General features: G+C 40.5%; 1 protein-coding gene across 6 annotated transcripts in view; it reads left to right on the top strand.

Annotated features, from left to right (window-relative positions):
* The window catches only part of EFCAB11 (EF-hand calcium binding domain 11), a 127,523-nt gene that overhangs the window by 106,968 nt on the left and 3,848 nt on the right, over positions 1–16,707 (top strand). For 3 of the 6 annotated variants that reach the window (XM_081047516.1, XM_081047510.1, XM_081047511.1), the window contains one exon: positions 15,397–15,849. In XM_081047516.1, the coding sequence (XP_080903642.1) occupies positions 15,397–15,478 (82 nt within the window). In that variant the 3' untranslated portion in view covers positions 15,479–15,849. Of the gene's footprint in view, positions 1–15,396; positions 15,860–16,707 lie in introns of those variants that run through there. The other 3 variants (XR_013993291.1, XM_081047514.1, XM_081047513.1) reach the window with 2 other exon arrangements.

Genomic DNA, 16,707 nt, shown 5'->3' with positions numbered 1-16,707 from the left:
TTCTTACATCAAGGACACATGTTTTTTCTCCCAGTTCTTATATGTTCTAAAACCTGGTATTTCTTGTTTTCAAATTGTCCTCGGCCCTTCTTGCCTGTTTATTTTCCAGATGAATGGTGGAATCATTTTTGTGGAGTTCCAAGAACCTCCCTTTGGGGTTTTGATGAAAATTGCATTCAACCCATAAATTAATTGGGAAGAATTTGGCATCTTTACAGTGTTCAGTCTTCCCATCCAGGAATACACATATGGCACGTCCCTCCACATTTTCAAATATCCTTTTGTATGTCTCAATGGAATTTTATAGTTTTCTTTATATAAATTCAACACATTTCTTATGAAGGTATTCCCAGATAATTTTATACTTTGGGTACTTTTTTAATGGAATCATTTCCCCCTTTAGTTTAGATCCACTATTTAAAATTTTTTTTATTTATTTTTATATTTATTTTTATACTTGACATACAATATTAGTTTCAAATGTACAATATAGTAATTCAACATTTATATATCTTACAAAGTGATCACAATAAGTCTAGTAACCGTCTGTCACCATACAGTTGTTAAGATATTATTGACTATATTCCCTATACTGACTATATTCCCTATTCCCACATCTCCGTGACTAATTTTATAACTGAAAAGTTTGTACTTCTTCATCCCTTTCTCCTTTTCTACTCTCATCCCCTATCCCCAGCAACAATCAGTTTGTTCTCTGTACCTATGAGTTTGTTTCTATTTTTAATATCACTTTTTCCCCCGAAGATTGCCAAGTACTGACAGGGATTTGAGTGAAAAGCGTATTTGTTTCTTTCCAAGCTTATAGTTCAAAGATTTAGAACTAGAACTAACCTTAAACATATTTTCTTTTTATATATGATCAACTTGAGGGCATGAAAGGTAAAATAATTTATGTGAATACCACATAACTTGTTCAGAGAGTAGTTAAATAGATGAATACTTCCAAATGTCCATATTCTTTGTCTCAAGGACATGTACAGCTTAAATATCCAAAACCCTGTCGCTCTTTGGATTACAGCCAGAATCCTTCAGTGGCTCATGAGGTCCTGAAGAGATCATTCTCGTTCGCCCTCTAACCTCATCCTCACTCTGCATTCTGACCCTATGGCCTTCTTTCAGTTCCTTGAATGTCCCTGGCTCTCTCCTGCCACGAGCCCCTTGCACATGCTGTTCCCTCTGCCCGGAAAGCTCTTCCCCGACCTACCCCTCCAATTAACTCTCTGCTCATCCTTCAGTTTTCAGCGCCATTCTACTCTCAGGGGATTGCTTCCCTGCCAACCATGGCCAGCCCCTTTATCCTGCCCTCTCATAGTACCTCTGTCCCTCCTCCAGGGCACTTAGCACACTGGTCATTTTACTTTGCTTGTAGAGTGATTTCATTTTCTCCCCGGCTGGACTAAAAGCTACAGGGAACTCTGTTCTTTTCTGCTTAACCCTCCATGTTCAGAACCTGATGCAGCTCGCCCATCGTCGCCTCTTAGTGTGTCTGAGGAATGAGTAAGTGAACTCAAGAATCTATTTCTAAGAGTGAAAAAGCATTATTGATGAATGTGTTCTGTCGTGAGCAGGACGCATGGCTATCAAAGTCGCAGTCTCACATACGTACGTGCCTTTCCACAATGTCAGACTTTGTTAGAATAGAGCCATGGATCTAGTCCTACTGACTCGGTTTATCACGGGTGTTAACCAAGGCTCCTTCCAAAGGACAGCCTCCAATAGTCGATGTAGAGCAGTTTCACACAAGAGGGTCATACATGTTTGCAAGCAATAGGGTTAGGCAAGGCGAACAGAGTCTTATGAGAAAGAAGGATGAGAGAATCCGGTGTTCAGCAAGAGTCCCTACGGCCGGCCGTGCGTAGCTTCGGGCGTCAGGCCGGGCTGCTCAGATGGTCAGGAGGCAGGGCTTCAAGCGCTCCGTCTGGGATGCGTGCAGGTGCGGCTGTCAGCTCATCAGTTGTGGCCTGAGCCGATGAGCCGTCAGAGGTCAGACTTTATACTCAATACGGTGCAATGCACCCATCAGCAGTTTGATAAAGCCGTGCAGATGGTCACACTCCACCCTGCGTCTGGAGTTACCTGGTCAGGGCGTTCACTGGGTACGCCTTTCACGGGATGCTCGGGCATGGCTGTCTCTTTGTGACTGACACAGCTATCAGAATTATTAGAGTCCATTTTGTGTTCATAATCGATGCTCTCTATACAGTTCACTGACACATTTATAAAAGCAAAAAGACTGGGGTATTTTAAAAGTCCAACAAACAAACTCATTTGATAAACTTATATAGCGCCATGAAAGAATGGAAATAATGAAGACTACAACAGTGGGGGCACGTTTATATTATGTTTAGAATACCAAGATACAAAATGTTCTTGTGTTAGTCAGAAGTGCCCAAATGATCATAGCAATTGGTTTAAGATCATGGGGTGGTGAGAGATGTTTCTCCCACCCCCAATCTTTTCCTGTTCACATGCGCACATATTCAGCACATGTGTCTTGAATGCCAGTGTGTGACAAGCTCTGTGTCAAGTGCTAAGAAAGGCACAGTGAACCAGGGGTATGTGGTTTCTGCCCACTGCAAGTTTACAGCCAAGTGAGGAAGAATAAGCGTCATAACACAGATGGCTCAATATTCATGGACTGTCCTATTTGAGAAAATATGGGTTCCTTTATCATAGTGTGCGCCATAGGCTAAAGAAAATACTTTTGGGATCAGTTCCATTATTTTTTTTTTTAAAGAGTTTTTATTGGGGAAGGGGAACAGGACTTTATTGGGGTACAGTGTGTACTTCCAGGACTTTTTTTCCAAGTCAAGTTGTTGTCCTTTCAGTCTTAGTTGTGGAGGGCACAGCTCAGCTCCAGGTCCAGTTACCATTGCTAGTTGCAGGGGGCACAGCCCACCATTCTTTGCGGGAGTCGAACTGGTGGTTGAGAGGACGCACTCCAACCAATTGAACCATCCGGGAGCTCAGCGGCAGCTCAGCTCAAGGTGCCATGTTCAATCTTAGTTGCAGGGAGCATAGCCCACCATCCCTTGCGGTTCTTGAGGAGTTGAACTGGCAACCTTGTGGTTGAGAGCCCACTGGCCCATGAGGGAATCGAACCAGCAGCCTTCGGAGTTAGGAGCACAGAGCTCCAACCGCCTGAGCCACCGGGCCGGCCCGGATCAGTTCCATTATTATTGAGGTAAAATTTTAAATTGTGGGGGAAATTGTAGGAGTACTATACCCATTTTCTTTATTTTGTAGGCTTTGAAGGAGACTTCCTAAATTGTCTCTCCAATCCTTGACCACTGCTGTACACTCTAGAAGGAAACCGTCCAGGGTCAGGACGCACTTTTCCTGGTTACCTTAGTTCAACTGTATTAAAAACATGTGTGTAGGTGATCATTAGGGTGCCACTGATGCCTGCCCAACTCAGACTCATTCCCAGTCGGTGTGTCCTCAGCTCCCACTTCTAGGAAACTGAAAAGGCAGTCATCCCAACACACATTCTCTTGGTTTCTCACACTTAGGTACTCAATGGCTGTGCCTCTGTGCTTGGGCATAATGTAAATGCTTAATTTGTTTAATAAATATCCTGAAATAGCCTCTTTGAGTTGTTACTAGAAGGGCACAAACCTCTTAACTCGCTTAGCCAGCACAGATCAACACTTAATGTCTTTAATGATGATCCAGATCTTTCTTAGTGGCAGAGATGCTTTGTAATCGATGCTGTGGCCCTGCCTGGAGGCACGGGACACTAGAAAATCGGCAGAAAATGTCACATGGGATGGGGCCAGTAATTTGACTCCCTGAAATTGGTGTAAGTGTGGCCATTGCTGAGAGAGCACAGTTTCTCCCCAAGGCTAGGAAGAGCCCCCTTACCCCTCTAATGTCCCTCAGTGATTTACGTAGTATGGAAACCCCTTATGGCCAGTTTCTGTTCTCAACCTGAAACCTCTGAAGATTCTTCTCCCCTCCCCCCAACCCACCCACTAAAGCAAATGCCAGTTTCTGGCACAGTAGGCACCCACCTTGAGACTAATTCTCATTGCTGGGCAGGAGGGGAGAGGCCTGTCAGGGTTGGGGCAGAGGGGTGTCACATGCAATTTGTGAGACCTCATTAAGGGGGTACGCCCCCTTTTCTTCCTTTATCTCCATACCAACCATAAGAATTATTATTTCAGGGATAGAAAACAAATCATGTTTTCTAGCTGTTGTACAAAGAAGCACTTCCAGGTTTCAGCCCCAGAATATCCCCTTTGAACTTGTACTTGGAGTCTCTTGGTCTTAGTCTAGGGTTTGATAAATTTAACCGTGTTCACTCTTTGTTCATTTCATAATTTTCTAAACACTTGTCATGTGCCCTCTGAACCTTCATCTCTTTCAACTTAAATTCTCATATTAAAAGCCCTCATAGTCATTCCATTTGGCATGACTTTGTGATTATTGGTGGCCTTTTATTAATAGAGTGCTTCTGATAATCTGAGGGAATTGTTTCATTATGAAATGTTCATTTTCTTTTTACGTTATTTATCATTGTCCACAGACCCAGAGGTTTTAAATGCTGGGAGCATGTTGTAAACGAAAACATAAATAATTTATTATGATTATGCTGAACTAAGGCCAGATTTTCTATTGGTTCAATGATGCACATCAATGAGAAATGGGCTGGGATATAAAAATCTTATTTTCCCAAATGGATTATTTAAAGTGAAAGTGTAAACAGAAAAAAAAAACAACAATTTTTGTAAATTCCTGCATCCTCATTTAATGAAAAAAACAAAACAAAACAAAAAAAGTGACCTGATAGAATTTTAAAATAATGTTCTTCTAACCAAGTGGTATAGAGTTAATCCCGTGGATTACTGGTGAGTCTCTGCTAACATGGTGTGAGAGTGTCTCTCAGGATTTGGCCATGGCAGAGCCCTAGAACTCATGGCAGAGCCCTAGAACTGCAATCGTGTCTGATTGCAGGGGAGGCAGGAAAATGGGCTTTAGCTCTGTCTTGGGGAAGGGAAGGAAGTACATTTTGTCACACACACAACAGGCTCTGCTAAGGACTCAAACTCCAACACCCGTCCCAAAATGGACAGCCAGTTATCCTAGCTCCTGTCCCCCCAGCCTGTTTCATCCCCACCAATTTGAAATGCCTCTTTTGACCTTTGCTGAATTCCTGTATACACATGTTCTCATTCATTGAGTCCTGGGTCATAATCACACTGCTTTAATTAGTGAGGCTTTATATCCTGTTTTTGTTCTGATATTACTATTTTTTGAAAAATATTCTGAATCTTCTGGTGTATTTATTTTTTTCAGATAAACTCTCGATTCAATTTATCAAATTTCTTTTAAAAAGGTAAAACCAAATCAACAAAAACTCTACAACCCCCTATCATATATTACTAAAAGTAGTATATTCCACTTGAAAATACTAAATATTGTTAGAGAAAATAAGCATTATTTGACAATTGGTGTTTTCTCGCTCCAAGGAAATATGCTTTTGAAAATAGCAAGTGTCCCATCAAACAATGACTAACAATGTTATTAGCAGGGCATTTATAAATGGCTTGATGTTTGTGGTTCATATTTCAACTTCAACTCTATTTGTTGCATTAGCAAAATGAAGCTCATTAAGCCTCATTCCTTTAGTCCATCTCTTCAAGCCTCTGAACCCACTAATACTCAGCTTTCCTGTCTGGAAGTATGTAATCTTTCCTACCTTACACTTGAAAGTTCAGCTCATTCCTAAACCTCCAGTCAAGGATATGAACTTGTTGCTTTCAGAGAGGCCACATCTGTGCACTGAGCCATTACACCATCTGTTAAAGTGGTCAGAGTTCATTTTATTGCCTCCTTTGTGGAAGGACTTGTACTGTAAAAGTGTGTGTTATTGAAAACATAATTTTCCTCATCATTATGCTTTCTTTCTAGCCAGATCACAACCTGCCAGAAATCTATTGAGCATACAGTGAAAAGCTCTTCAGAATAGCTGTTCTTAAGAGATTAAATGATTGCCATCTCTGTCCCATTTCTTTTATCTCATAATCAAGTTCAAGATGATACTAGATATCTCAGCTGCAGTGATTATATATTTGAACTAGAAATGGCTTTATCTCCATTTTTCACACTGTTGAAGGAAGGATCGTTCCCCCCCCCTTTTTACATTTATATACGCTGATGGTTCTAACCACCGTCCACAGGCTTAAAGACTCAACTACTTTTTAAAGTCTAAAAATGGCCTATGGGAGTTGGGTTGCTTTTTAAAATTTTTTTGTTTACAGAGACACTAGTTGTATGTTAAGATTCAGCTTAGACGCATCAAAATGTCAAGCTGTATCGAATCCTAGCCCAGTCATTCAACCTGACAAGTGAGGAGCTTGAGATTCATAGCAGCTAAGAGACTTGCCCTGGGTCACACAGCTCGACAACAGTCTGGCTGAGAGGAAAGCTCATGACGGGGCTGTTTCTGGTGGCCTGTACTGCCTGCCGTCATTCGAGTAGACCCGTTACACAGACATGGCATTGGGAACAAGTGGAAGGACTAGTCACCCAAAAGTACAAGCAGCAGACTTTTATGATTGGTTCAAAGGTGTTCACTTGGCTTTTGTTCTTTATCCTTAAAGCTGTCTGATCTGTGCTATTATCTTACATCACAATTTCTCTTCCAGAGATTCAAACTGAGGAAAAGGTCATGTCACTATTAGAGAAGAAATATGAAAATTTGCTGAAAATGAGACTTTGGGCTATCTGGTGATTGGATTTATCCACGTGCCCACAAGTAGTCAACAGTCAGGCATTCTTTCCTCCTTTTAAAATATTTCTAACTTTAACTAAGACTCCTCATTTTTAAAACCTAGTAAATAGGAAAAAGTGAGTCATTATTTATGGTTGATCACTTTTGCCAGCTGTGACTGCATTTCACATCCATTTTTTCTTTTTTTTCTTGGACTAGAGAATCTATCCTGTCATACTTTATAGAGACAAAACCATATTGGTCCCATCAGTAGCCTCTTTTTAGGACATAATCACAGTTAAGGCACTGTGAACAGAGATTTTTTCTTCGCTACAGCAAGGAAGTTACTTCTTTAGAATGCAGAACTATGGAGAATAATCCAGAATCTTGGGATAGCACTTAAAAAGAAGTCTGACTTATTTTAGAATCCCTTTCAAAATGGAATAATTGTTTCAAAACTACAATATTTATTGAGTGTCTGCTGTATGTCTACCAAATGCCTGATACTGCAAGGCTTAGGAAAGATTTCAGAGAGGATACCTGTTATATCAGGATACTTTTATTAGCAAGTAGCAGGAAATCCATTTAAGACTGCTATAAACAACCCAGGGAATTTATTGGGCCAGGTGACTAAGAGTTTTGACATAGAGCATGCTTCAGGCATGGTTTGCTTAGGCTCCACTCACTCCACTGTTCTTTTGACTCTCCCCCTCACTGTGTGTGGCTCTGTTCTCAGGCTGATAATTGGCATTTAAAAGCATGTGCATAAATATTTGAATCAATGCACCATTGGAGTACAGAACTGCTGTCGAGATTGCTCCCTTATGGTAGGAAAAGGACTACTGTAATACCAAGCCTCACCTGTGCATACCAGCTGTCCAAAGAAAGAGCTTCTCCTTTCTCAACTCCCAAACAGAACTCTGAGGCTTCATTATGGTTGGTCCAGCCCTCTACCAATCAGTTGTGCCAGGTGGAGGAATGCCATGTCCTAACTAGCTTAAGCCAATCAATCCTTGAACCATCACTGTGGTCAGGAGGGTGGGATTATAAGGATTGGCTTAATGCCAGTCAGAACCCACTTCCTAAACTTGAGAAGATCCGCCTACCCAAACCACACAGCTCCTGCATGGCCCATGGGGTGGGATGATTGCTGGGGAAGTAACCAAAAACGTCCACTGCATCTTTCATCTAATAGGCTGAGCCTCGTCTTAATGAGGCCAAAGTCTTGCCTGGCTTGTGTCATTCCCTGTTCCTGGACTGGTCTGGTCGTCCTTTTATCCTTCACAGTTTATCCTAAACAGCCAAGTCCGCTACCTGCTTACTGCCAGTCTATAGCTGTACCTCTGCGTCCAAAAAGCCAAAGAACCCTCTTATATTCAGGAATATAATGTCCTCGTGCTGAAGGGATACTGAAAGTCTAATAATACTATTTATTGTTGAAGACTAAATATTATGAAATAAGACATGTGTAGTAGACAGAAGAGAAGACTGCTGCTTTCTTTTTCCGGTTAACTCTGACATTTCAATTGCCTAGAGCTTCAAACATCAGAGCTCTTCTTACAGGAAATATTTAAGTTGCTCTTAAAATCATTTTCCAAACAGAAGAACACTCTAGATCAGAGAACAGATCGTTTCAACTAGTGAGATCCCTTTCACTTGAAAGAGAATCTGACATGCCATGCTATTGCTGATGGCAATTTAAAATGAGGGCGTCATCTCACAAAAGAAACTTTCCACTGTGTGTCAGGCTGGGTTCTTCCTTGAAAGCAGAGCTTTAGATCAGGGCTTGCGTGTTGGTTGTTTGGAAAATAACCCCAGTGAGCAACAGCACGACAGCAGGAGGGGAAGCCAAGGCGAGGGTCTCTTACCCAGTTTGGTATTTCCGTGAGCAACTGGAGCTCAGTCTCACCAGAACCACAAGCCAAGAGATGACCTCGGAGGTATGTACCTGCGGGACTGAAGGAGAAAGCGGTTCTCCACTGACTCCTGTTCCCTCATTGGTCAGCGGCTGCCTCTGTGTGAGGGCCACCCCTGGGTGTTAGCACAGTCCCCGCAAACCGCCCCCCTCCCGGGACTTGGTGCAGGGCACCGCCAAGGGGAGGCGCTCCCAGCAGTGGCTGGAGTGGAAGACGCTGGGAAGCGTGAGAGGTGGCGCACGAAGGGAATCCCACGCACACTGAACAGCCCAACTCGCGTGGGAGCCTAGAAAAGGCCGGAAATCGTCTACATCTCTCTTTAATCTTTCCTGTGTGTCTGAATGGCTTTTCTTAACACATGTCTTTAAAAAGGTAAAATTAATAAACACATTACCAGCTGAATTGGGTAGAGCCCTGCGGACTTTCATCAACAAAGAGGCAAGCATGCCAGTGGGAAGAACCAGCGGGTTCCTCAGAAGAGAAGGCTGCTGGCGGGAGAAGCTGTCATCATCATATCTTCAATTGGCGGTGCTTCTCATCCCCAGCAGGGGCTCCTTGCTTGGAGGGTAATTTTTACTTTCAGCGTTCAGTCAGTCTGACAGCTTTGTCCCTAATGTAATGGCAGTTTTGACTTTAGTTTAAATTATTCCATAAAGAATCAAAGAGAAAGAGAGCCTCTCTCCCTTTTCTCCACCCCAAAAATTCCACTAAGAAAACTTTTCTCATTTCAATCTTTCCCTCCACATTAAATTTCTCGTTCATGTTTCGGGTAAATCAGTACGGTGTCAACTTTCAAAACCCTGTGTGACTATCACAGTGACTCAGAATAATTGCTGTCTGTCAGTGGATTTGCTGGGAACACAGATATGCCTGTCACTGGCTCTGTTATCACCACCAGGAGCTGGCCTCTCGAGTGGGGTCTTTTCTGGGCTCCATTCAAAACCTTAGTGATGGCAAGGCAGAATGCTGAGGCAATTATCTGCATAATCCATCCAAGACACATGTATGCCTCGGCTGCCCCTGAAATCACTTGTTAAAAAAAAAGTCTTTAAAGCAATTATTTTAGTAAGTGCAGATGTAGCTAGAATGTTCCAAAGAATTGCCTCCAACTTTGGTTCCTCTGGCCCAGTGGTTTTCAACCTGGGATGATTTTGTCCCCCAGGAGACACTTGGCAATATCTGGCTGTCACAGCTGAGAAGGGGGGAGGATACAACTGACATCTAGTGGGTAGAAACCAGGGGCTCTGCTAAACATTCCACAGTGCACAGGACAGCCCCCGACAATAAACAGTTCTCCCGCCCAAAATGCCAATAATGCTGAGAAATAAGTTCATTTGTTTAGAAAATTCAGATTAAAAAGAAAGCAAATATTCCTTCAGTTGAAAAAGGTATAATAACGTAAAGAATAACTTAAGACAAAGTCACTCATACAACAAGTTTCTGTTTAGCATATTATCTTCACTGCTGCCCAAGTGAATATAGATATGTATAAGATTGCAATTATAATAAAGAAGGTGCCAAAAAAATGCACACACATTTTAAGAAAGGGAAACTATTAAAATTGTAATACTGAGTATATACTGCTCACAAGATGAATGTAAGTCATGTTTGACTTCTGCAATTACAAGAGGTGCTTAAAGTGGTTACCATCAGCGTCCAGATACTTCTGATTACAGCGAACTACTGCTTGAGCAACGTTGACCAAAGTGTCCACTTGTGTACACTTTTTTAGCGCCACCAGTGTATGCACTAGTTTGTATTCACTTAAAAATGTCACTTTTATAGTCTTTAAATCATTTTAATAGAGAATAGTTCATTCTTTCAATGTAATGAAATTAAACTATCCCTCTTTTCTTCTTCCCCTCCCTTTTTTCCCCTCCTCCCCCCTTCTCGTCTCCCCCTCTTCTTCCCCTCCCTCTCCTCCTTCCCATTCTCCTCCTCTTCCTTCTCTTCCTTTTGCAAAAACAAGTATTCCAGTCTGAAGTCTAGTTTTAGAGAGTTGGCCATGGAGTGCTCTCAAATAATTTTACGATAAAAACTCTTTTCCAAGAAATGACTACTTTCAAAACATTACAAGAAATTGTTATGATGTAAATATTTTCATACAAAAAAGCATTTACTACTTGCGAGAAACTGTTTACATATTTTTTTAAATTAAAAAAACAACTTATGTTTCTCCAGGCTGCATTAGAGCAACATGATGGCCTAGCTTAATAAAAGATTCACCGTGTGAAACCCTGGTTCCTTTGGGTGTAGACCACTTAGCTTCTGTGTCACAGGAGCACATCCAGTCTGGGCTGCCGAAGTCCCCACAGCATCACAAAAAAGGGGGAACACAATCTTGCCTAACAAATCAGGATGTAAAAGATGCAAATGATAAAGCTCATGCTGATGAACGTAATTATAATCGCTTATGCAATGAGTCAGAAAACATATTTTAACAGATATGAAAACTGTCAGAACTCAGCTGAATGAACTGAGTCTACCCTGTTTTCCTGAACATAAGATCTAGCCGAACAATCAGCTCTAATGCGTCTTTTGAAGCAAAAATTAATGTAAGATCCAGTCTTATTTTACTATAAGACCCGGGTCTTATTTTAATTTTTGCTCCAAAAGATGCATTAGAGCTGATGGTCCGGCTAGGTCTTATTTTTAGGGAAACACGGTAGTCCTGCTTTAAATTCTCAATGAGTGCCAGGGTCAACTGGGGTCTTCCTACACTTCATAGTCCACGTAGTATTGCCTGGAACCCCCATTCCATACCCTGTGGAATTTTAAAGCACTTCCCAGACTTTTGTGAATTTCAGGAAGGCTTATGGCTCTGAGTTCTCATTTCTCTGAATTCATTCAGTTGGTGGATTGTCTTACTGTTCCCCACTTGCTCTGCTTTACCTCCTGCACCCGCTCTGACTAAACTCATTGCCTCACTCAATATTCAGCCCCTAACTTAACGCAGACACCCCAGACACCCCATCCCTCCTTAGAGTGTCTGTTTGTTGCACCCATTGATGAAGATAGGGAAGAAGTTATACCAAGTGATACAAATAACTTGGAAATACACAGTAAACGCAGCAGATAACTAAAGGACTTCTGATCACTGCTCCACTGGGGACATTTTTCTGGGCCAGCTTCCCTCATATAGAACCAGCCTCCCCCCTCCCAGTAGCTCCCTCTTCCTGCACCCTCTCTTATCTTGCTTGTCATCCCCTTCTGCCCAAATGGTCTAAATTGTTCATACTGAGTTATACAGAGCGTTTTCGCTCTTTTTGAGTCCCTACTCTCAAAATTAATTCCAGGTCTTTCTTTTGCATCTAAGAAACAAGCAAACCAAAGTCCTTAACTGGACCTACGTTTCTAAAAGCAGTTATTATTAATAACAATTCTTGTTTCTCTTGTACATCTATACAAGCTTTCTGAATCCCTTTGAAAAGTCATTTCTGAACTCGAAGCCTGTGTGTATGTCTACAGTCGACCCTTGAGCAACACGTTTTCAACTGCATGGGTCCACTTAGATGTGGATTTTTTTCAATAAATATGCAGTACTGTAAGTGTATTTTCTCTTCCGTATGATTTTCTTAATAACATTTTCTTTTTTTTACTTACATTATTGTGAGTATACCATATATAATACGTATGACATACAACATATGTGTTAATTAATCAGCTGTTTATGTTATCGGTAAGGCTTCCACTCAACAGTAGGCTATTAGTCGTTATGTTTTTGGGGAGTCAGGTTATTCGTGGATTCTCAATTGCGTGGGGGTGCCAGTACCCCTAATCCCCGTATTGTTCAAGGGTCAGCTGCGTATCTACGTTCACGTGTTTGTTAAAAGAGCAGCTACTTAACTGGATTGAAATTCTCAGGCTTCAACCATAAAGCAAGTTAGTCCAGTTCTACTTTGGTGTGCAGTTTCCTGCTCTTTATCTCTAAACTGCTCAGCCTGCCACTCAAGGGCTTCCTTCCATCCATTGCTTAACTCTACAGCCTCATTTTCCAGAGTTCATCTATCACTTGGTCTCTCTTGTACCTGGTGTCTGTTTACAAAACATAGTTGGACGTGGAGACCATAATTGACTATTACTTACAGGTCCCTGAGTGATGGACCCTAGGTGCCTTCTTTAGTGTGCATTATTGCTATCCGGCTAGTAATTAGACTTCAGAAAAACAGTGGTGATATACTCTCTCCGTCTTTAATCCCCCAATACCTCCTGGGAGGCAGCAGATATTCCATAATGTTGTCAACTGTATCCCCAGATTCGTATATTCCACAGATTTCATTCACTCTGCCAACATTTGTTGCCTGCTATGGACTAAGGACAGCAGTGAACAAGAGAAAGTCCTTACCTTCCTAGAGTTTATTTATAGTGATGTTGAGGGGTAGCAGACTGTTTTAGTGCTGAACGTGTTTTTCGTGACACCAAAACACACTCTAGTTTCTTCACTAGAGTATAACTCCTCTTAGGGTTAAATGCTGTAAATGGAAACAATGAAACTTTTTTACCTAGTGACGTTTTCTTCATCGTAGCACACCACTGATCCAACCCACCAGCCACATCTGCTCTTTGATCACACAATGATTTGAGTGTGGGTGCTGTGAAACCTTCCTTCTCCAGAATAATTCCATCTGCAATGAAAAACAGAATATTTTTGCTTTTGAAATTATAGCTCTGAAATGTGAATTTCCTCTTCATACTTCTTGCAGCGATCAGATCTGCTCGTATGTATGTGTATGATGAGGAAGAAAAGTCGGAAGACAAAAAGCATTTTACTATGTGTCATTCAAAATATAAACATCACGTTCCTCCATTCGTTATGTGAATAAAATGCCACCCCGCACCTTATGAATAAACCTTTCCATTTTTAACACCTCTCAGCTAGACTCGGTCCATTTAATGATGGGAAGCTTTGGCTAAGACAGCAAGAAAAATAAAAAGTTAATGCAATTTCAGTAAAGGTTAGTTGCTGAGAAAATCAGCATGCAGCATCTCAATAAGTGAATAAACACACCAAAAGTAATCTTATCAGAAGCAGTTTATTCTAAACATTACTCTTCTAGGTTGTCCACTTAGCTCATCCTCTGAGATGTAGAGTTCAACCATATCAGTTCAGAGAGGAAAGAAAAAAGGCCATGTATTTAATCCAGTTGCTTGGGGAAGAAATATTTAGGCAATATTAAGAATCTTCAATTATCTAATTTAATAAAAGGGATGAGTTCTATTCTGTAGGCAGTAACATGTGATACTGGTTATGTCTAATCCTTTAGAAGAGATCTGACATTCTGCTTTTGGTCTTGTAGAGCATGAAATTGTCATATATATTTTACCAAAAGAAGTAACAAGAGCAATGGCCTTCGCAGTCTGCAATCATTTTATGCTAACACACTGCAACATGGTTTTGCCCTGGGGCAGAAAAGGGGGGATTTTTCTCTACTTCAAAAGAATAAAAAATTATCATCGCTCTATCCAGAACCATTATAGACTTCAGAGACTTTGGCATGAAATATTCAGAAAGTTGATTTTAGAATTCAATATTTTAAAAGCCTGCTTTAAAACTATTACAGTGATTAGTGGCTCTGCTACTTGGGCCAGTCTTTGCTTTCAAAAGCCCTATGTCATGGTTGATACCATTTGTTGTTTCAATGAAATATAATTTGCATAAGGCATGCAATGCATTGTTTTCGAGTGCCCCCCAAAGAGGAATTGTGACCACTACTCATCAGTTATGCTTTCAAATACACTTTTTAAAGAAACATTACTTTTACTGGTAATGGTTGAATGTGTTGCTTATGCCATGATTTTGTCCTTCTGACATGCTTTATCCTACCTATGTGGAGTGGGTGCCATTTCTCTGCTCTCTGTTGGGGGTTGGGGGCAATGCTACTGGCTCAGAAGTTCTAGGGATACACAGGGCCACCCCAGCTGAGGCCACCCACACCCTCAGCCTTCAGCCGACCAGCCAGAGGCTCACATCTTCACCACTCTTTATAGGAGTCAGGAAAGTTGATTGGGTGTTTGTGAGGATTTAACAGAGCTTACAAGGCCATGAATGAAGCCAGCGAGAACTTCTGGAGCTAGAGTTAGCCATGTGGGAATTGCCATACAACCACTTTTCTCCAGAATATTCTATTTATGTAGGGAGGCAATGTGCTGCAGAGTACAGAGCCCTGGTTTTGGAGTTTAATGATCCTGATTTGAGTTCCAGGTCTGCTACTTACCAGCAGTGAGATCTTGTGAAACTGCTGAATCTCTTTAAGCTCAATGTCTGTTTGTAAAATGGACCCATCCTAGCATCGGTGCGCAGATTCACTGAGACAAGGAAAATGTAATGCAGGATGTCAGTCATTGTTCGCATTCTTATTTATTCCCTAAAGTTCTGTTCTCTTAGTGGTTTAGTCCTCAATTCCGTCGGGCAATGCATATATATTTATTGACATATCACAGAAAGAATTTGCAGGATGACGAAAAACCGTCTTTCCTGCTTTTCTTTTATAACTTGTGCATTTGGTTTCATTCCTTTAAATGTGTGGAATATATTATTTCTGTAGCTTTTAATAAATACTTTTCCTTTTCCTTCCCACTTATCCATGTAAAAAATAAAATAAAATAGGCATCAGCCTTAGCCTTTAAGCAGATAAAATAGGTGCCTCTCACATAGATGTGCAAAGAAATAAAGATTCTGATGTGCTCTTGATGTATAAGTGTGATGAAAATAACCTGTAAGTAACTTCTTGCTTCATTTTCCAGGGAAGTAGATCAAGACTCAGATGGTCATGTCAGCTTCAAAGACTTCGAATATGCCACGAACTATGGACAAAATGAAGCTTAACCATGTGAACTGCTTTTGGCAACTTCTGGGGAGACCCATAGATTGTAATGTATTTAAATGTCAAACTTCACTCTACTAATGATGTAGTGCTGCCTACCCGGGGTTAAACTCTTCATCTTGGTTTTCAGGTGCTGATAATTGCTAGCATCTCCGAATCCTAGAGGTAGTCTCCCTCCATGTGGCTAGCAACCCTAGCATCATTCTAACACAAGTTATTAGCAGAGAATCTTAATAAAAATAAGGTCTTAAACCATCAAAAAGCAAAGGAGCCTAAAGAGACATAATAGCTAAATGTAATTTGGTATTCTGGATGGTACCCTGGAACAGAAAAAGGATATTAGGTAAACACTAATAAAGTATGGACTTTAGTTAATAATACTGTATTGGTGGTGGTTTATTAATTGTGACAAATATGCCAGCTGATACCGTGTTTCCCCGAAAATATGACCTAGCCGGACAATCAGCTCTAATGCGTCTTTTGGAGCAAAAATTAATATAAGACCTGGTATTATATTATATTATATTATATTATATCACATTACATTATGTTATATTATATAAGACTCAGTCTTGTGTTGTGTTGTGTTATGTTATGTTATGTTATGTTATGTTATGTTATGTTATGTTATTTATGTTACGTTATGTTATGTTATATACTACCGGGTCTTATTTTACTATAAGACCAGGAGTCTTACATTAATATTTGCTCTAAAAGACGCATTAGAGCTGATTTGTCTGGCTAGGTCTTATTTTCTGGGGAACACAGTAGAAAAGGTTAATAGCAGGGGAAGCTGGGTGAGGAGTATATGGGAACTCTCTGTCCTATTTTCTCAATTTTTCTGTGCATCTAAAACTAATCTAAATCTAAAACTATTAAATTTACACAATTTTTCTGTAACTCTAAAACTATCCCAAAATTAAAAGTTTATTAAAAAATGAAGCCTTATTCAAAAATTAGCAAATTGAACTTTACCTAAAATGAAGAGAACTGAAAATCATTAAGAAATACAAATGAAATATTATTCCAGAAACAAAATGGATCAGTGGTGTCATGTGTGTTTTAGTGCAAATTGTTCCAGCTGATGAAAAGCCCTTTCTGACTTTGAGTAGAGTTTTGTTCAGCATGTATTCTCATCATAAATTGAATAATTGAGTTATTGAGTCTCATCTCAATACATAAATGATACTGATTTTCGATTTTTAAAATATAAAAATTAGAATAACATATC

The sequence above is a fragment of the Rhinolophus hipposideros genome (assembly GCF_964194185.1).
Source record: "Rhinolophus hipposideros genome assembly, chromosome: 5".
Lineage (NCBI taxonomy): Eukaryota > Metazoa > Chordata > Mammalia > Chiroptera > Rhinolophidae > Rhinolophus > Rhinolophus hipposideros.
Note: the sequence above shows the minus strand (reverse complement) of the source record. Positions and strands in the feature narration are given on the sequence as shown.